At 42.4% G+C, this 22,393-nt stretch overlaps 1 protein-coding gene across 1 annotated transcript in view; it reads right to left on the bottom strand.

The window, feature by feature from the left end:
- Window positions 1–19,915, bottom strand: part of SLC7A11 (solute carrier family 7 member 11) — an 83,266-nt gene extending 63,351 nt beyond the window's left edge. Inside the window, exons 1-3 of the mRNA XM_063135236.1 lie at window positions 19,351–19,915; window positions 14,316–14,442; window positions 3,128–3,243 (exon numbers count right to left, since the gene is read on the bottom strand). Of these exons, the coding sequence (XP_062991306.1) occupies window positions 3,128–3,243; window positions 14,316–14,442; window positions 19,351–19,627 (520 nt within the window). The 5' untranslated portion in view covers window positions 19,628–19,915. The remainder of the gene's footprint in view (window positions 1–3,127; window positions 3,244–14,315; window positions 14,443–19,350) is intronic.
- Window positions 19,916–22,393: the final 2,478 nt, after the last annotated feature.

The raw sequence follows: 22,393 nt of genomic DNA on the forward strand, positions 1-22,393 counted from the left end.
TTAATTGTGTTGAAATCCTATTCCAAATTATGAACTCATTGTGGTCAAATTAAAGACACTTAGGAAAATATTTATAATGAAATTTCCTCCTGCCGCCACCACACCACCAATGCTGCCTCAGGAAACTTTGCGGTTTTCAAACATCTGCTTTACTATTAGCTTTCCATGCAATATTTTGTGCATGAACCTCTACAACCCACAACCTTAATTCAATTACCCATTTAGAGCTTTAGGTTTTAACATAATTAAGATAGAAATAAATTTGGAGAGGTATCCATTCTTTCTATTATGTTTCTGCTTGATGGAAATGCACATTCACAAATAACTTTGTTTGCAGAACTGAAGTTCAAGGACGATCCAACTGAAGAAAATGCCAAGTGAGTGTATTTTCTTCTGCAACTAGAACTGCCTTGCATGACTTCACATTTTATTGATGCCTTTAATTTCCTTTCTAATATCTGGTCTGGCTGTTTATTTATTTATTTATTTAATTAATTAATTTCATTTCTATACCGCCCAATAGCCGGAGCTCTCTGGGCGGTTCACAAAAAACCGGTTTCTAATATCTGTTTACATAAGAGGCCAACTATTTTACTAGTACTAACTAAGCCTTCTGGAATAGACATGCTTTATGTGCAGAAGCATGGGAATTTGAGGAATTTGTCTTTTTGTTTCTCTGCATTAACATGGCACTGATCCCTGCACAAGACTTTATATCATCACCAAAAGCAGCATTTCTTGAGATACATTCCTAAAAATCCCATTTCTTTTTCCTTTCCTTTACACTTTTTTATTTTATTTGCAACAACGCCACTGAGTCTAGGCAACATGAGCTTGTGAGAATAGGATATAGGGAATGAGGGGATTTCTGAAATGTATAAGAACATAACAGCCATGCTGGAGCAGACCAAGGGTCTATCTAGTCCAGTGTTCTGTTCACACAGTGGCCAACCAGCTGTGCACAGGAAACCCACAAGCAGGACATGAGTGCAACCACCCATGTTCCCCCAATAAGTAGTATACCCAAGTCATTTAGGGCATTATAAGTGAAAACAGGATGTCATGGAGCATCTGTGTAAAATGCACCCTGCAGTAGTTTCCGTAGAAAGGCCAAACTCTATCAATGGCAAATGTCCATGACCTCTTTATGACCCAGTATCTGAATACATTAATATTTCAATCCTCAATAGATTCAGTTACGGTCAGCTTTTTCATGTCCGATCCCACACTTAGTCCGTACCTATGTACTGAGGTTGGGGGTTGGAATTTAATTGTTCAGGAGTAGTGAAGAGAGGAATATGTGAAACTGAGAAGAGATATTGAAGCACTATCAGCTCCCACACATGTTCAACAAACAACTGATAATCAGTGGTATCAAAGGTCACTGAAAGGGCTCTGTATATCCACAGTCTACTATTCACACAGTTGATCTCCAATTGCAGAACTAGAGACATAAGCAAAAAATCTTAATACCACAATGACTTAAAAACAAAAACAAAACCCTGTTCCCTTGGGTCCTGAAGTACAGTGTTATTGAAATGCGCTGGGCACTAAAAGGTGACCACTCATTTCCCTTTACACTGAAAGGGAAGCTTAAACACACAGAGGTAAACTTCTCAGGTGAGGACGACTGGCAGCCTCTCTTCCTTGGAGGTAGGTAGGCCATGCCCACCAAAGGGCCTAGCTTCTCCTAATTATTCTTCGCCAATCTGGACACATATATCCATCTCATAGCTGGTTACTTGTATATCCCTCCTCCCTTATACCATACTTGAATCTGGGCCATAGTAGGACAACGTCCAAGACTCTAAACAACATTTTTAGACTCTGCAGCTGAGCTAGCAGTCACTAACTACAAAAGCAGAACAATATTTTGTTTTGTTTTCCTTTTCCTAGTCATCTCAAAGCAGTTAAGGTAGCAGGTGGCTGATTTCCTGGATTATGAGGAGCAGGCATCCGTTCCCTGTTGCCTGCACTGTGATGACAGCTGCCCAGGAGACAGAACTACAGGCATTTTAATCCAGCATGAAACTACCTTGGTAAATGACGGATAAACCTTATGAGCTAAGAAGAGCTATAGGTTCCTATCTAACAAGACTACCATACCTCCTCAACTCCACCTGCTGCTGCTTCCTACCACAGCGCCATCATTTTCTTCATTTCCTGCTATACCAGCATTTGTGTCTTACCTTGCCTAACCCAGAATTATTATTTTTCACCTATACCAGCACCTCACTGCATTAGCTAATTTTCTAGTGTTTTACTTCAGCTACCGCAACCTCAGAACACCTGGCAAGGGATGCAGCTTTCATTTTCTCTCCTCCACCCCACCCCTGCCAAGTAAAGGCCTCTTGGGCCCCGTCTACACACAGTCTTCGGGGCGCCCCAAAACTCCTAGTGCAGCTACCTGGTCAGAAGAGACGGAGGAAGAGGCGACGGCGGCGGCAGTGAAAAGTTCCCAGGGCTCGGCGGCTTCTCTGGTGAGTCCTTGCCGCCGAGCCCAACTCCCCGCCGGCCTCCTGCTGCCGGCGAAAGAGCCACCCGGGTTGGAGAGCTCGGCGGAAGAAGCCCGCCTTCTGAGATTTGCAGAAGAAGCCCACCTTCTTCCGCCGAGCTCTCCAACCCAGGTGGCTCTTTCACCGGCAGCAGGAGAAGGCCGGCGGAGAGTTGGGCTCGGCGGCAAGGACTCACCAGAGAAGCCGCCGAGCCCTGGGAACTTTTCGCCGACGGCTCTTCCTCCGTCTCTTCTGACCAGGTAGCTACACTAGGAGTTTCGAGGCGCCCTGAACACCTTCGGAGCGCCCTGAAGACTGTGTGTAGACAGGGCCTTGTTACAAGTTCTCCATATCTCCCTTCCTTTGACCCCCCCTCCCCTTATACACATATAGATTCATTATCCTATAATGTTAACGATGCAATATGGTCACTGTGAAGCATCTCCAAAAACAATTTTGAGGTTATTAAAACAATTCAGTTAGAGATTATATTTTAATGTGCCTTAAACTGAATCTCAAGCACAGTAATTCATATGATCTGCATTGTGAATGCATTGAATGCAGAGTTTATTCAAATTTTCATCTGCTTATCACCTGCCATAGCCTCCATTCTCCTAAAATTGGGTACTTACTGATTCCCACGGCTGTAATCAGTTTAACAGCAAGGACTGGGATTTCACACTGCATAAAAAATGGCTCCAATATGTAACGTCCAAATGCCAGAGATATTACCGCTGTGGCAGCTGGGCTAAAGGAAAGAAAGAAAGAAAAACTGATCACTTTACAAGGTAATATGGAGACTTTTTATGTTAATGTTATGATGAATCCTGCCTCCTGTTTTTGGAACAAAATTCTTTCCTTGCAAAAGAGACATTGTTTTTTCTGCCTATTTCGCAGGGAGGGGAGAATTTCAGAGAATTTTTGCCTTGAGGAGGGGGACAGGGTTTCCACATACTTTTTAAGTTTGGGAGGTGGCTAAAGAAACTTCTATTTTTAAAACTTGAAAAACACCCCCAGCACAAGACTCATCTCCAGCCTTGCAGCACTTCTTGAACTCCCACGAGACCACATGATGTCACCCTTTCCAGTAGGCATCCAGAAAGAACCCTCTGATCGCAGAAGTTTCTTTGCAAAAAACATCTTTGCGAAGAACAAATGAGACTTTTGGAGCATTTGAAAAATGTTTATCTTGCTTGCTCTGTGTTGTTGCAAGAACAGATTTTTTCGAAAGCTCTAAAAGCCATGATTGCTCCTGCTTTGCAAAGACGTTTCTGCAGCCCTGGAGTCTTTCCTGAATGTCTATTAGAGAGGGGAGGTTATATGACCTCCTGGGAGTTCAGAAAGAGCTGCCAGGCTGGAGAAGAGTCTTGGGATTCTGCAAGTGAAGGCGGTGTTTTAACAAAAATACAAGTTAGAAATACCCCTCAGCCACTGCTTACACTTAAAGATGTAAACTGAAATCATGTACTCCTCCCCAAGCAGCCTCTTCCACCAGAGTTTTCATTTCATGCCACCACTCCCCACAAAATGATGAAAATGATAGAATCAAAATTTTTGGCACAGTACTAATGTACATATGCCTAGATGAAATATACACATTGTACATGCCAAATTGAACATTGTCCTTTACCCACACAGACAAGTATAGATTCTCCAATAGTTGGAATTATAGTTATAACTGATAAAAAATCATATAAACATAGGAAAAGCAAAATAACCAGCCATTTATTCACTGATGGAGTTTTAAGAATTCTCCTCTCATTTTATACATTAGAAAGGAGAAGTGATAATTAATTGCTTAATGCTAATTCGTATGTTACACCTGCAACAAAGAAAATCACTGTTCTGGGCAAAGGCTCCATGCTGCTACCATAGCATGATGGTCTCTGCTCAAGAGCATCATGTTATGGTGATCTCATGATCTCCTCCATGCCACTACCATAGCATGATGCTCTCCTGTCAAGCACCATTGGCCCAAAGTAAGGAATGGTGCCAACATGATGTTGCATAGCATACTGCTGCCCTGTGGACCCATGACATGTTACAGAAGCCAAGTGGACCTGAAAAATGGGAAAGTATTTTTTGGCAACAACTTTGCTGTGTATTACAGACTAAATATATTACCCAGATTTTATAATTCCCAACTAGAAATGTTAATTATTGACTATTAGAAATGTTAATTGTTGTTTATTAGACATGTTAATGTTGACTATATCCAATTAGATATCAAGAGAATATGTATTATAAATTAAAGCATATTCCTTGCAGAAAGAGCAAGGCAGACCTTTGAACAGCAAAACTCTGCTGTGTACACAGAGCCTGTGCATATACAAGTGCTTCCCTGTTCCTAGGTCTGCCTAGGTGGCTCCTCCCATAGAAGTAAATGACGCACCTGCTCATGGAAAGATTCCATGTTTACACAAGGGTTTGTAACCTGCTCTGTGTTAGAGTGATAAGAAGAAATCAATCAATGTCACACAGGCACCACAGTTTTTCATTCATTATACAATAGGAAGCCTGCACCACATGTAGAACTTTGGGACATGCTGTTTCTCTGAAAGCAGGTGCAAATGTCATTGCAGCTGGGTAACCCTTGCAATTATTAATGGTTCATGAGAACAGTCTATTCATGTGAACAATTTAATATCAGAAAACAAAAGTCACACAAGACTGCATCTCCCCTTGCCATGAATAGGAAAACTGTACTTCGCAGAAGAAATATTTTTGATACATGAAATGCATCTAAACAGGAAGTTAAGAGAGGACAAAGTGTCTTGCTCTGTCAAACTTTCTGTAGCTGCAATACATGTACTTCTGTGGGGGTGTTTCTTAGTTCATAAACTTAAGAATTTCATAAACTTTATTTCTACATATTGTATGGGTCAAAGTCACTAGGTCTTCTTCAAACCAAGAATATCCATCAAATCACACAGGAAATTCATTTTTCACAAAAAGCCATGACAAGACTAAACAAATTACAGAAAACATTTAATGTAATTCATACAGAAAACATTTAATGTAATTCAAAAACAGAAAGTGGCTCATCCCAAAACATCTAAAAAAGAATAATTCAGGATGGACACAACTCTAATGACTTCTTTGATGTTTACTTCCTCACTCTACCCCATCCCGCTCACCTCCTGCCACAGTATGTCTACCATGAAACCAAACTATACATTACGCTAATGGCATAGCATGTAGCTATGAGTTGTCTTTTTTTTTTTTTTTTTTTACTCCAGTATAAGCACGCGCAACCCTGAGTTGAATCACTCAGCTTGGTTGGATGTTTGGAGATTTGCCATCGCCACAAATAATTGATCATGGCTGAGCTCAGCACACACCTGCCAAGAGTAGGGATTATGTGAATTTTTCAGCCTATGGCAGAATGGGAAAAAAGTCTAACGGGAAGCCCAAAAATTGTTTTTACTATGGTATGGAAGTGAAACCAAGCCCTTAAGGCAACTTGGAGTAGAGAAACTTCGTTACCTGTTCGCTGCTTCTCTGCTCCAAATCCAATCTCACAAAACTGCTTTTCTTTATGAAAGTAAAACCAGCATTGGGGCTATCTCAAGCACGTTTGCATGTCACGTTCAATTAACCTATGAGAATTTACCCCAGTCTTTAAAAAAAATAAACAGAAGAGTGGATCAAATTTATTGGAGCCACTCTAATCAATTTATAGTGGAAATCAGAAAACTATGCATAATTTTGGCAGAGGAGGTGCTTTCTCATAAGATAGAAGTAGGGAGAAGCATGTTTCTCAAGTCACCTGTCAATTTTAATTAAAGATTCCAAAATATTTTTTCTTTTATTTGTTTTATGTGATGGGTGTGGGGAAGCATCCTCTAAGTGATTCAGTGCTCTCACAATCTTGCAAAGAGTGTGATGTATGTCCAAGAAACATCAAGTTCATAATGAATTGGCATTGTTGTTGCTTTTGAACCAAATCCTTTGTTGCTTGTTTCAGATTTACATAAGTATATGTTGCAATAAGATTAACTAAAATGAGCTGTCCAGACTGTGGAGGGAAGAGGAAATGGGACGGCATGTTTATTTCACTGGAGTACATTGCCTTCAGTAATACATATTCCTCAAACATAGAATTAGGTAAATAGATCAAGAGGCTAACCTCCCTACAGACAAACAGATTAGTTCGCCAGCCACTTAAAATTGTACCTGTTTATTTGTATACAAAAGCACATTGACAGGAGAACCAAGGCCAGTGTCACACGTAGGCATACTCGGGCACCTGCAAAGGCCCACATTCCTGCAGGGGCCCACTGATAAGAGCCCCCTGTCTTGCTCCTCCACTTCAAAAGCAAAGTTTGCCATTATACACACAATTAGCAAACTGCCATTATACACAATTGCAGTGAAAAACCATTATACAATTTAAAACTCTACTAATGGACCATCAGAAGTGGAATAATTTTCCATACGGCCTTTAAACTTTGTAACATGCTTCTGTAAAGCATTGATGAGGAATTTAGATGTTCTGAAAGATATGAATTAGCATCAGATAATAGAAAGCAAACCTTTCCATGGGCTGGCCTGCCCTTCAATGATCTTAACAATGGATGAATATATTTGGTTCTAAGATCAGTAGAACCAAATACATGAGCTCCTTTTCTTCAACCTGCTTGTTCACCTGACTGATCTCTTCTGGCAGGCCTATCCAGTAGAATTTTAGGATACTTTTAATATGCTTTTAGGATGTTTTTAGGATGTTTTTAACAGTGTATGCAGCATTTTGTGTATTTTATGCTTGTTGTTGCTCCCCGCCTCGATCCCCTTGCCATGAATAGGAAAACTGTACTTCGCAGAAGAAATATTTTTGATACATGAAATGCATCTAAACAGGAAGTTAAGAGAGGACAAAGTGTCTTGCTCTGTCAAACTTTCTGTAGCTGCAATACATGTACTTCTGTGGGGGTGTTTCTTAGTTCATAAACTTAAGAATTTCATAAACTTTATTTCTACATATTGTATAGGTCAAAGTCACCAGGTCTTCTTCAAACTAAGAATATCCATCAAATCCCACAGGAAATTCATTTTTCACAAAAAGCCATGGCAAGACTAAACAAATTACAGAAAACATTTAATGTAATTCATACAGAAAACATTTAATGTAATTCAAAAACAGAAAGTGGCTCACCCCAAAATATCTAAAAAAGAATAATTCAGGATGGACACAACTCTAATGACTTCTTTGATGTTTACTTCCTCACTCTACCCCATCCCGCTCACCTCCTGCCACAGTATGTCTACCATGAAACCAAACTATACATTACGCTAATGGTATAGCATGTAGCTGTGAGTTGTCTTTTTTTTTTTTTTTTTTACTCCAGTATAAGCACGTGCAACCCTGAGTTGAATCAGGGTCACTGCATTCCAGTCAGTGGGGGTTAAACCTTTTCCCCCACCATTCCCTCCTGAAATTAAAAGAAGTCTCCATCGGCATCAGTGGAGACTTTTTTTTCTTGTTTAGTTTCTATGCCAGATAAAGCTAGTTTCTAGCTCTATCAACTCTACCAGACTGATAAAGTAATAGCCTATCCTCTGGCAGAATGGAACCAGGGCCACAATTAGAGGTTGCCATAGCACTTGAGCTAAATTTCCCCCCAGTTATTCATGTTCCAAAAGGGCTTATTCTTTGAACATTAAGAAGTGGTTTGCAGATGTGTACAGAAACACATGACCCGAGCAAACATGCTAACTACGCATTTCACTCAGCTTGGTTGGATGTTTGGAGATTTGCCATCGCCACAAATAACTGATCATGGCTGAGCTCAGCACACACCTGCCAAGAGTAGGGATTATGTGAATTTTTCAGCCTATGGCAGCATGGGAAAAAAGTCTAACAGGGAGCCCAAAAATTGTTTTTACTATGGTATGGAAGTGAAACCAAGCCCTTAAGGCAACTTGGAGTAGAGAAACTTCGTTACCTGTTCGCTGCTTCTCTGCTCCAAATCCAATCTCACAAAACTGCTTTTCTTTATGAAAGTAAAACCAGCATTGGGGCTATCTCAAGCACGTTTGCATGTCACGTTCAATTAACCTATGAGAATTTACCCCAGTCTTTAAAAAAAATAAACAGAAGAGTGGATCAAATTTATTGGAGCCACTCTAATCAATTTATAGTGGAAATCAGAAAACTATGCATAATTTTGGCAGAGGAGGTGCTTTCTCATAAGATAGAAGTAGGGAGAAGCATGTTTCTCAAGTCACCTGTCAATTTTAATTAAAGATTCCAAAATATTTTTTCTTTTATTTGTTTTATGTGATGGGTGTGGGGAAGCATCCTCTAAGTGATTCAGTGCTCTCACAATCTTGCAAAGAGTGTGATGTATGTCCAAGAAACATCAAGTTCATAGTGAATTGGCATTGTTGTTGCTTTTGAACCAAATCCTTTGTTGCTTGTTTCAGATTTACATAAGTATATGTTGCAATAAGATTAACTGAAATGAGCTGTCCAGACTGTGGAGGGAAGAGGAAATGGGACGGCATGTTTATTTCACTGGAGTACATTGCCTTCAGTAATACATATTCCTCAAACATAGAATTAGGTAAATAGATCAAGAGGCTAACCTCCCTACAGACAAACAGATTAGTTCGCCAGCCACTTAAAATTGTACCTGTTTATTTGTATACAAAAGCACATTGGCAGGAGAACCAAGGCCAGTGTCACACGTAGGCATACTCAGGCACCTGCAAAGGCCCACATTCCTGCAGGGGCCCACTGATAAGAGCCCCCGTCTTGCTCCTCCACTTCAAAAGCAAAGTTTGCCATTATACACACAATTAGCAAACTGCCATTATACACAATTGCAGTGAAAAACCATTATACAATTTAAAACTCTACTAATGGACCATCAGAAGTGGAATAATTTTCCATACAGCCTTTAAACTTTGTAACATGCTTCTGTAAAGCATTGATGAGGAATTTAGATGTTCTGAAAGATATGAATTAGCATCAGATAATAGAAAGCAAACCTTTCCATGGGCTGGCCTGCCCTTCAATGATCTTAACAATGGATGGATATATTTGGTTCTAAGATCAGTAGAACCAAATACATGAGCTCCTTCTCTTCAACCTGCTTGTTCACCTGACTGATCTCTTCTGGCAGGCCTATCCAGTAGAATTTTAGGATACTTTTAATATGCTTTTAGGATGTTTTTAACAGTGTATGCTATGTTTTTAATCAGCATTTTGTGTATTTTATGCTTGTTGTTGCTCCCCGCCTCGATCCAATCAGGTAAGAAATATATTATTATTGTAGTTGTTGTTCAAATATATAATTAGGTAAATAGATCAAGAGGCTAAACTACCTACAGATAAATAGGTTAGTTAGCCAGTCAATTAAACTGTATCTATTTACTGTGATGTAAAAGTAAACAGCAAAAGCATATTACATACTAAGGGCTCTTCCACACGTCGTTCTCAGGGCGCCTTCATCCGCCCCCAGTGCACCCTGAAAACGCTTGTGTAGTACGTACCTTAATCATCCCCAGAAGAGGCGGAGGAGGCGTGCTTCGGTGGCACAGACTGCGAGCGGGCTGCTCCAGGCTCAGTTTCCCTTTAGCCAGCAGGCCCTGTGAGAGCTCCCAGTAGCGGGGCTGGGTCGTGGGAGGGAAGAGAGCCGACGGGCGAGGAAAGGGGCAGCGGCGGCCCCTGCGCAGTCCCGGGGGGTGGCAGCGGCGGAGGCCCCTGCACGGTCCCGGGGGCGTGGGAAGCGCCCTCCCCTTTCCTCGCCCGTCGGCTCTCTTCCCTCCCACGACCCAGCCCCGCTACTGGGAGCTCTCGCAGGGCCTGCTGGCTAAAGGGAAACGGAGCCTGGAGCAGCCCGCCCGCAGTCTGCGCCGCCGAAGCACGCCTCTTCTGGGGACGATTAAGGTACATACTACACTAGCGTTTTCGGGGTGCACTGGGGGCGGATGGAAGCGCCCTGAGAACGACGTGTGGAAGAGCCCTGAGTCATTCACATAATTGGCCACAGTGTTGTTTATTATTATACCAGACTAGCAGCGTAAATAATAGTTTTACAATGTTGTAAACCTGCAGCAGTGACTCTAAGAATTGAATTATTTCTGAAGGGGGCAGAGAATGCTAGTATTGTTGAACCAGTTTAGCCAGCTACACTTCTTTTGCACAGAGAGAGAATAAAGTGGTAGAGGAAGTATAATGTTTTCTGTATAATGTTTTCTGATTACCAGGGACAAATAAACACAAATCCAGTCTAACATAAATGTTCATATTTCCTAAAAGGCACCTACAGAATAAAGTTTTCAGATGAACAGGTCCTGCTCTGGCAGCCATCCACGTCTTTAATTTCTTCTTGTCTGAAACACTCATGCTCACCTACTCACGGAGCTCTCACAGTCTGCCATACCCAACCTACTGCAAATCTATAGCTCAGATTAATAGTGGGATTCTCTTTTTTCAGAGAAAGAAGGACATTAATTTAGAATTACCTTTGCCTATTCTCCAAAAAAAACTGAAACTGAATTAAGAGACATGACCACAAAGACAACAGTATCTAATTAGAAAGATATGCAACACCTATGTATATTTGCAATCCTAGATTGTGCATGCATATGCATTTGGGACTTTTGTTTTGTTGTTGTTGTTGTTGTTGTTGTTGTGGAGCCCCTTCCTACCAGATTACCAAACCAAATTTTAAGCGAAATGTGGGTAAGTCCATGCACCTTTTTTGAGTGTAGCAGAGGATTTGCAGAAATATGGTTATTATTATGAGCAGGTAAGTTCTATAAAAATTAGGGGTGTGATCCGCTCCGATTAGGAGTGTAGAAGCAGTAGCGGATTGGCCTGCTCCGCCTTACCCAGAGGCGGAGTAGGAGCGGACCGCGGACCCCCTAGAAGCAAGGCGAAGAGAAGCGGCCATTTTTCGGAGCTCCTAGTTCAGGCGGAGCGCTCCGGTCGCCATCTTGAAAACATTTCACCATAGGATTGCATTGCGGCAAATAATCGCGCATAACTACGTTCTTTTTGAAGCTATCATTCTAGAAATTCTTGTGCTCAGAGAGTCGTGGATGGGGGTCATTTTGAGACCACTCTCACCTCTCTGCATTGTCTGGGTCGCGTGCTATATTTTTGTGAAAATCGGGTCAACCGCGCGGCTCAAACGGCGTTTTCGGCTTTTCGCCCATAGGATTGCATTGAGGGAAAGACTCGGGCATAACTGGGTTGGTTTTTAAGCTATCGTTCTGAAAATTCTTGTGCACAGAGAATCGTGGATGCGGGTCATTTTGAGACCACTCTCACCTCTCTGCGTTGTCTGGGTCGCGTGCTACATTTTTGTGAAAATCGGGTCAACCGCGCGGCTCAAACGGCGTTTTCGGCTTTTCGCCCATAGGATTGCATTGAGGGAAAGAATCGGGCATAACTGGGTTGGTTTTTAAGCTATCGTTCTGAAAATTCTTGTGCACAGAGAGTCGTGGATGCGGGTCATTTTGAGACTACTCTCAACTTTCTGCGTTGTCCGGGTCGCGCGCTAGAAGTTTTTTAAAAATCGGCGGGAAAAATACCTTTTTCAAAGGGCTGAGGGGCAGAGTCAGCTCCCGGTCATGATGATCCCAAAGTTAGAGGAGGGCATAGGCAAAACAGGTAACTTGGGATTCTGGGAAACTTCTCTTTCTTCATCTGAACGGGCTTTTCCCCGTGTTTTTTAACACAGTAGCCCCACCAAATGCACAAACACAACCTGAAATCATATACTAAACCAAGAATAAGAGATAGAAACACAGCACTGCTCCCCACCCTAACTTTGGGGAACAACTGAAAAGATGTGGTGCAAGGGGATGAGCTCCCCTAGGGGATCTCATTGTGGACGTGCCCCCACTCTCTCCTGTACTGGAAGGCCATTAGAGCCTTCCAAAGAGAGTAAAACGGTGGAGCAATGCCTATCATGAGTTGAAGTGAATGTTCACTTTTTAGTGGTGGAGCGATGCCTGTTATGAGTTGAAGTGAGCGTTTACTTCTTAATCTCAGAGCTGTTGGTGGCTGTCTTGAGTTGAACTGGCAGCTGCTTCCCCCTCCCCCGGGCACGTCCCCCTATTGCTGGTAAAAGACAGATATAGCCTTTTTTTAAAAAATCTTCTTGCTGTTTATTGAGCAACACTGCTGCTTTTAATTCCACCCCTCCTTTGTTTATTTATTGATTTATTCCATTTTATATGCATTACTGGCTTATCCTTGGCTCACTTCCTTATGCCCCCAGAAATGCCAGCTGCATGCCTGCCTGCCTTCCCTCCCTCCTCCCCTGCCCACCTCGCAGGGATGTTGTGTGTGGGGTGCCTGATTTTCAAAAATTCGCCAAAAATCAGGGGATGATGGGATTGCTTTGAAACTTGGCGTGCGTGTGTATATCCCCATGAGGTGTCATGGTGCCAAACATGAGGTTTCTAACTTGAACAGAAAAAAAGTTGTATAATTTTTTAGCTTTCAATGCAAGCCTATGGGGGGGAAACGGAGCTCCGGATCCGGATCCGGAGCTCCGGGCGGAGCGGAGCGGAAGTGGGCGGGGCGGGGGCGGGGCGGAGCGGCCCGATCCGGAAAATGGCGGATCTGCAAGTGAAGCGGAGCGGGGGGTCCGTGCACACCCCTAATAAAAATCACTATGCAATACATCCACCTGCTAGAACGCACTCCCAATGGAGATCAGAACCTACACTTCTGTCTTTTGGGCCTGCTTAAGACCTCTCTCTTTATGCCAGACCTTTAATTCATTTAGGGTACAATCTATGCATGTTTAGGCAGGTGGGGGGAGTCCTACAACTCCTAGCAGTCCCCAGCCAGCCAGACTGGGGAATTCTGGGAGTTGTAGGGCTTTTTTCTGTCTAAGCAGGCATAAGATTGCACCCCTATTGCTGTTATGTTAATTCTCAGTTTTTGTGTACTTTCTTGTGTCACTACTGTGATTTTACTCTATATACTTTTATCTGTATTGTAAATGACCTTAGGGGTGCTTGTGGCCAAAATGTAGGAAATAGATCTTATAAATAAAATAAAATTTAAAATAGGGAATTACAAGGCTTGATTAGTTTTAAACAACAATTATTATCTAACTTAACTTATGGGTATTGTTGATGTTCCCTGTAAGCGTAGAATCTAATTGAAATTAAATACATTCTTTTTTAAAAAAGCGTAGTTTTAGTTTATTAATTTTTACAATTCCTTGATTTCCTTTTTATATTTTAAATCTTCAAATAGTGACAGTAATGCAACTTTTGGTGTTTGTTCTATCTTCATTTCCACAAAAGGATTCAAATCCACTTATGTGGCACCACAGTGTCAAAATGTTAAGCCTTGGTGGGCAGACAGGAGAAGCACAGGTGAAGGAAGAGAACACTGTCGACAAGGGCTACCCACAGAATATTTAAACTTGTTCTTTGACTTTCAAAAGCACATTGGCAGTAGAACCAAATCCAGCATCAAGAGTAGGCAGATTCTAGCACATGCCAAGGGCCCACATTGCAGCAAGGGTCCGCTGATAAGAGCCCCCTGGTCTTGGTCTTCCTCTCACCATTGCAACCCACTTGCTCATCCACTTCTTGCTCTGGCCCAGATAATGCTGGCGGTAAGGAGGAGGAGCAGTAGGTGCCACTGCCTACTTGATCTCTGCCTGTCAAGGAAACAGGTGGTGGCAGTAATGAGAAGTTGAATAGGAGATGGTGAGCTGATGGCAATGACAGTGAAAAGATAGAGGGGGGGACAGTGGGTGTGTCTTGCCCAAAGGCCTCAGAAACTTGGAACTGGCACTGAGTAGAACAAAAGAATATATATAAGTGGAGTTTACTTACCGTATGACTAGCAGCTCCACCCATACTCTTACAAAAGCAGGTAATGGGCCAAAGGCTTCCAGGATGTATGTATAGTGACCACCAGATTTTTTGATACTTGTGCCCAGTTCAGCATAGCAGAGAGCACCTGTGAAAATATACTTGATATTAAAACAAAGTTTTTGAAAGACCGGTCAGATGTATTTATCTAAAATGTTTCTAATTAATAGCCCAGCACTTATTTGTTGCCAGTACACATATTTTCATCCCACTTATTTTACTAAAATCCGTGCAGTGAAATGACATCTCTTTATACCCTCCTTTCCCCACCCCCACAAAAATCACACAAATGCTTAGGGAGCCTTTTTAACACAGCGTTGATTGGTCTTCTGCCAATACAGTTTGAATGATTGTGTGGCAACCAGCAGTGCACAAAGTTCGCCTTGAGAGCAGGCCCAGCAGGCGATGTTCTTTCACACAGCAGACTGTGGGTGTTCTTAGCCTCTGCACATAATTGGTCATTATTCAAACTGGCTTGAGACAAGGAAAGAATCGTTGCGATTTGAAAAAATGTGCCCTGTAGAGGGATGTTAATTTGGCTCCCCTTTCTTTTTAACATAGGGTACAGTCCATTTCCAGACGAAGTCAACAGTAAAACTCTTGTGGGAAAGTGTCTTTCATTTTACAGTGGACTTGAAAGCACTAATCAACAGTTTTTAACATTATTGCAGGATTTTACTGGATGTTCTCATTCTCAGTGTCTCGATCTTCCTCTTTTAAAACGTTTTAATTAATGTATTAAAACATCATATCTAAGGGCCTATAAATAGACCTGACCAAATCTAGATCTACACTACTGCTTTATAATGACATTGAAGTGCACTAATTACTGTTGGGGCACATTACACATTCCATATACTGCTTTCATAGTGTTATTTCTTGCTTTTTATTTCACATTATCCAAAATACCGCAACAAATGTTATTTTGTGTCTTTTGAGGTATAAATGTGCAAGAGGGATATGATGGGATCGTAATGATTTGACACAAGGTGTAGATCTGACCTTAGTCACTTGCACTTCAGCTTGGCTTTCTTTTCAACTCACTTTCTAAAGTGCCAACTTTGTATATAAAGCTAGTGAAACAAATTAACATATGTAAATTTATTTATTTATTGCATTTTTATACCACCCAATAGCCGAAGCTCTCTGGGTGGTTCACAAAAATTAAAACCACAATAAAACAACCAACAGGTTAAAAGCACAATTACGAAATACAGTATAAAAAGTGCAACCAGGATAAAACCACACAGCAAAATTGATATAAGATTAAAATACAGAGTTAAAACAGTAAAATTTAAATTTAAGTTAAAATTAAGTGTTAAAATACTGAGTGAATAAAAGGTCTTCAACTGACGACGAAAGCAGTACAGTGTAGGCACCAGGCGGACCTCTCTGGGGAGCTCGTTCCACAACCGGGGTGCCACAGCGGAGAAAGCCCTCCTCTAAGTAGCCACCTGCCTCACTTCCTTTGGCAGGGGCTCACGGAGAATGGCCCCTGTAGATGATCTTAAGGTCCGGGCAGGTACATATGGGAGGAGGCATTCCTTCAGATAACCTGGCCCCAAACCGTTTAGGGCTTTAAATGTCAATACCAGCACTTCGAATCGGGCCCGGACCTGGACTGGCAGCCAATGAAGTTGTAAAAGGACTGGCGTAATGTGATCTCGCCGGCCAGTCCCTGTTAGTAAACGGGCTGCCCAGTTTTGTACCAGCTGAAGCTTCCGGACCGTTTTCAAAGGTAGCCCCACGTATAACGCATTGGAGTAATCCAAGCGAGAGGTTATCAGAGCATGGATAACTGTAGCTAGGCTATGTCTGTCCAGATAAGGGCGTAGTTGGTATATCAACCTAAGCTGATAGAAGGTGCTCTTTGCCACTGAGTTCACCTGTGCCTCAAGTGACAGTTCTGGATCCAAGAGCACCCCCAAACTACGGACCCGATCCTTTAGGGAGAGTGCAAACCCGTCCAGGACAGGGCAAACATCACCTCACTGGACAGATGAACCACCCGCTAACAGTATCTCCATCTTGTATGGATTGAGTCTCAGTTTGTTAGCCCTCATCCAGTCATTACCGTGCCCAGGCACTGGTTCAGAACAGTCACTGCCTCACCTGGGTTTGATGAAAAGGAAAGGTAGAGCTGGGTATCATCTGCATATTGATGACACCTCAGTCCACATCTCCGGATAACCTCCCCCAGCGGCTTCATGTATATGTTAAACAGCATAGGGGATAAGATAGAGCCCTGTGGAACCCCATGGCTTAGGAGCCACGGTACAGAGCAATAATCCCCTAGCACCACCTTCTGGAATCGGCCATCCAAGTAGGAGTGGAACCACTGCAACGCAGTACCTCCAACTTCCAGCTCAGACAACCTATCCAGAAGGATACCATGGTCGATGGTATCGAAGGCCACTGAGAGGTCCAGGAGAACCAACAGGGTCGCACTCCCCCTGTCTCTCTCCCGACAGAGGTCATCCCACAGGGCGACCAAGACAGTTTCCATTCCAAAACCAGGCCTGAAACCCGATTGAAATGGATCTAGATAATCCGTTTCATTCAAGAGTGCCTGGAGTTGTCCTGCAACCACCCACTCAAGCACCTTGCCCAGGAAAGGGATATTAGCCACCGGCCTGTAGTTGTTAACATCCTCCAGGTCCAGATTAGGCTTCTTCAGGAGTGGTCTAATTACCGCCTCTTTTAAACAGGCCGGCACCACTCCCTCTCTCAAGGAGGCATTTACAACCTCCTGGACCCAGCCGGCGATCCCCTCCTTATTTGATGTAATGAGGCATGAGGGGCAAGGGGCAAGCACACAGGTGGTCAAACGGACTTGGCCAAGCACCTTGTCCACATCCTCGGGCCTCAATAACTAAACTCATCCAATAAAACTGAACCGGACGGCGCTCTGAACGCCTCTACTAGTGGAGCTGCATTAAGTGTGGTGTCCAATTCATGATGAATCTGAGCGACTTTATCTTCAAAGTGCCGTGCAAACTCGTCACAGTGTGCTACCGAGAGTTCCACCATCTCTCGCCCTGGCCCAGAGTGTAACAGGCCGCGAACCACCCGGAAAAGCTCCGCCGGACGACGCTGAGAAGATGCAATACTGGCGGAAAAGAACTGTCTCTTTGCCACCCTCACCGCCACAGAGTAGGCTCGATAGTGAGCTCTAACCCGTGTTCGATCAGACCCAGCACGAGTTTTCCTCCACCTGCGTTCTAGCCGTCTCCCCTCTTGCTTCATTGCCCTCAGCTCAGGTGTATACCAAGGAGCTGACCGGGCTCTGCTCTGCTGACCGGGAGAGGACGCTTGGGTGCGATCGTGTCAACCACCCGAGTCATCTCTGCATTCCACAGAGCGACCTGGGCTTCAACAGGAGCACCGGCCATATCAGCAGGAAAATCCCCCAGAGCCCTCTGGAATCCATCGGAGTCCATTAGCCTCCGGGGGCGGACCATTTTAATAGGCCCCCCACCCTTGCAGAGGGGAAAGGCCGCCGAGAGTCTAAACCTCAATAGGAAGTGATCCGACCATGACAAGGGGGTAGATGTTAGTTCCCCCACTTCCAGATCACCATCCTCCTGCCCAGTCGAGAAAACCAGATCAAGCGTGTGCCCCTTTGCATGTGTTGGGCCGATGACATGTTGAGACAGCCCCATGGTTGTCATGGCAGCCATGAAGTCCTGAGCCGCTCCGGATACAGCAGCCTCGGCATGGAAGTTGAGATACCCCAGAACCACCATCCTGGGGGTCCTCAACACCAGGTCCGAGACAACCTCCGTCAGCTCAGGCAGGGAGACTGTGGGGCAGCGGGGGAAAATACTTTTTTTAGAAGTATTTAATACAAAACATAAATGTACAAATTACAAAGTTCAGAAGTGCAAATTCATTTTGACTTTATCTAGCTATTTGTCTAGCAAGGGTGGGTGAAGCCTTGTCTCTGATTTTTTAAGTGCATAATGAGTTGACACAGGGTGACATTCCACTTCTTGAGTGGAGATTTGCCCACCAGGCAATGAGTACTCTAGGCTAATAATAATGCCTATAATCATGAAGCATTTCTGCTTCTTTGAGATTAACTTATTATAACAATCAAGGAAGTGCCCAATTAATGTAATTCATTGTATTCTCTATATAGTTGACAAATATTTGCAAAAAGCTAGAATTTTTTGTAAATTTAAAAAAAGCCAGGCACATTATTAACATCGGTTCCAATTATACAATTGTATACATGTCTATTCAGATGCAAGTCCAAAGTTCAATGGGACTTACTCCCAGATATGTGGCTATAGGATTGTTTTGTAAGGCTTAATTTGAGAATTCCATCCCTTACTTTTAATAAAAAGGCTCAGTGCTAGAACTACAGGTGTAATAGTCAAGAAGAGAGTTCTTCTAACCATGGACAGGGGACCAGGTTTTCACAACATTTGGGATTAAAGATGAGGGTCTCCAAATCATAATACACAAATTTCAAGTTTCTGAAATCTTTCCTTTTAACCGTTAATATGAGTCTTCTCCTCACACCACTCCCTTCTTTTTGCTAGAAAGTAATTCAGCAGAAGTTTACTCTGTTTGACATGGCACCTAACCAATATGGAACAAGGCTTACGTTTCACAGATGTTCTTCCGATGGAGTAGTTCATTTCCCCAGCTGCCAGCACTCGGCGAGCACGCTGTAACTCGTTCTTGGAGCTCAAGCAGAAAGCCGATACAAACAGCAAGCTTTATGATGTGATAAAGGAGACTCCTCTCTCCAGTTACTTCAGGGAGTCGTCAGGAATATCGTTCGGTCTTAAAAGTCCTTACACCACTGTGCAGCAGAGTTTTGCCTGGTTGTGAGAGGGCCTGCCAAGTAGCACAATAACCACCCACCCCAAATACTAAACCGGTATTAGTTCTGGGTCTCCAACCAGGCTTTTGATCTCCAGTATCAAACATTTGAGAAATCTGCCAGCTACCCCAAAGGATCAATTATAAACTTTCACAAACTTACCAAAGAGGGAAAGGATACCACAGACAGTCCAAACAGTCAAGGACATTCCCACACTTCCCGTGTGTTCGAGGATTCCTTTGGGAGAGATGAAGATTCCTGCTCCAATGATAGTGCCAATTATAATGGATATGCCTCTCAGTAGAGTTACTTTCTTCTTCAGCACCACTTTGTCCTCTTGGACTGCCTTGTTGTCACACACAGAGGGCAACTTGCCATTAGATTGTCCTTGCAGGTAGCTGCCATGAGAGATGGTTGATACAGGAGGCTTCCTAAACATGTTTAAATGCTGCCCACACACCCAAAAAAGAAGGTTTTTTTTAAAAAAAACACCTCTCCAACAGGCACTTCAGTTCTTTCTTTCCTCTCTCTCTCTTGCTTTTTCTGCCTTTGTCTAGCTAATTGCTTTTATACACATTGCCTGTAGCCTTTCAACCCACTTGTGCCAACAGGTAGAAAACTCTTCAGGTGTTTCTTACTTTTCACTGCTATCTAAATGCCTCTCAAGAACACCTGCCCTTTCACACGGCTACCTTGGTGCTGTTCTATCACTGGAAGCCAGCTCAGCTTCCGCATGGTCTTGTATTTAAGCTCTCCTGTCATACTAAGTTACTCTTGCTGACTGATGATGCAAATTCTCCAGGTTTGCATCAGCCATAGGGGCGAGATCTGGCATTACTCAGCACTTTTCTTTTTCACAGTAGTAGCAGGATGTTACACAACCTACCTAAACTCCATTGAGCAAACAAACAAAAGAACAACTCACCAATCCTTAGTTAGTGAGTTACTATATTGGCACACTGCCAAATATTTAAAGTGTTTCTCAATGAGAAGCCAATGTCTGTTTTCAAACACACAAAACAGTACAGCTTCTAAAGGGAAGAAAACAGATCAAAGATAATATATAATTTTGGGTTCCTGTCCAAAAAAGTTTTTTACCCCAAATATCATCAGCTAACATGGGTGTTACCCTTTTTAAAAAATAATGTGTGGACCTAAATCAAGACTTTATATAAAGATCTCACACATTTACAGAAAAGAGTGCATGTCAACCTTTTTGCTTCCCTGTGTTGCCTAGCAACCCAGCCAATCCAGACAAATGGTGTCTATGCTTTTATAATTTGGTAATTCTAACAGGTATTTTGCTTCTGGGATTTTTTTTTTTTTTTACTAAATCAGTAATTTTAAAAAAGGATTACTTTGGTCAGATCAAAATTGTTGTTTACAGTTGAATCCCCTTCTTGTAAATACTACTAGTGTGTGGACAGTATTACTGAATGCCAGAGAAGCTGGATCTCATTTTCATGTTGCATTCATGCTGTCTTAAGAAGATTAAGTTTGCTTTGATTTTCCGTCTCATATGAGTGAGTAGAGCCCATTTTTGCATCTTTTAAATCATGCATAGACAGAATGCGCAGAGGGAGAGGTGGATCACGGCTGCCTCTGATTTCTGGTTATATAGTGGATGTTTTGATTAATCCTTCAGTACTAGTAGCTATGAGTATATAGCCTCCCACATGATAGCGAAACCTGCACAATCAGGATTTCCATTCATATGAAAGAGCCAGGTGTGGGCCCTAATCCACTAGTTAATCAATAACGATGGTGAGAATTCCACATGAGATAATGACAAGAATGTATCTCATCAGCCAGAGGTTCTTACAAGCACCATTTATGTCAAAGGTTAATGTGCAGTGTGTTTCTAATTTAGGAGCATAATCCCTGTAAAAAGCAATTATAGGTATTTTAATAGTTCCTCCAAAGTATGGAATCCTACAAAAACCTTTGCATGTTCACAAAGTTTCTACATAAACCCAGCATCTACACATGCACACACTGAATGCATGTTTTTACACATTGTAAATGGGGCAAGTAAGTTAATTAGGATGCAATCCTATGCATGTTTAGGGAAAAAGTTGTATAACTCCCTATATTGCCTAGCCAGGTTTGGCTGGGAAATGCTGGGAGACATATGGCTTCTGTCTTCACATGCATAGAATTGCACATCCACTACTGTACCAGAAAAAGTTAATGGTCCCAGCAAGCCAAAGGGAGATGTTTTACCAAAAAAATAGTATATGCTAGCTCCTATTGGGAAACAAGCTGGTCCACATTTCAGAAATGTCTTTTATTGCACAGATAAAGGTTTGGTAAGTTGCCAAGATACTCTCTTTGATGCCAATTACTTTAAAGGTGCAATCCTATGCACATTTAGAAATGGGGGGGGGAGTCCTACTACTCACAGAATTCCCCAGTGAATATGGCTGGCTGGAGAATTCTGAGAGTTTCAGGACTTTTTTCTGTCTAAATGTGCATAAGGTTGTGCCCTAAGTTAACATACATTCCATGGATCTACTCAGCCATTGTTCCATTTACTATTTATTGCATTTTTATCCCACCTCTTTTCCTCCTTAAGGCAGCACACATAATCCTCCTCCTCTCCTTTATCTTCACAACAAAACCTGGCTCAGGAGAACTTTTATTGTTGCCAATGGTATTCTGTTGTGGGATGCTACATGTTTTTAAATAACATATTTTTAACAGAAATATGTTGTTTTTAACAGAAACCAATCCTATACTCCCTTGGCAACTAGAGTGATCTCTTGAAAACATCTTACGTTTTCAATGAACTGAATTATTCCCTCAGATTTAATTAAATTATTCAATATTAATAATTGTTCTTAGTAATCTTACATTTATGTGCAATATTAAAGCCTAGCCGGCAGGGGCTTTATAAGACTTTTTTTTCTGTCTAACTATGCATAGGATTGTGCCCTCAGTTCTTCATTACTGATAGGCATTTATGAAGTGATAGTGCATTTTGGAAGCCCTTTAAAAAGACTCACTTTATACAGGACCATTTCATAGAACAGTGGCTGCCACTTTTCCTAAGAACCACAGTGAGTGAAGCTGGTCACAAAGAAGAATTGGGCCTCAAAATCCTTCACCCTTTCTACCAAAGGGGACAGAGCCCAGGGCAATATCTTGTCATTCAGAGACAGAAAAAAGTCCAACAACTCCTAGCATGGCTGGTTGGGGAATGCTA

The sequence above is a fragment of the Elgaria multicarinata genome, chromosome 10 (assembly GCF_023053635.1).
Source record: "Elgaria multicarinata webbii isolate HBS135686 ecotype San Diego chromosome 10, rElgMul1.1.pri, whole genome shotgun sequence".
Taxonomy (NCBI): domain Eukaryota; kingdom Metazoa; phylum Chordata; class Lepidosauria; order Squamata; family Anguidae; genus Elgaria; species Elgaria multicarinata.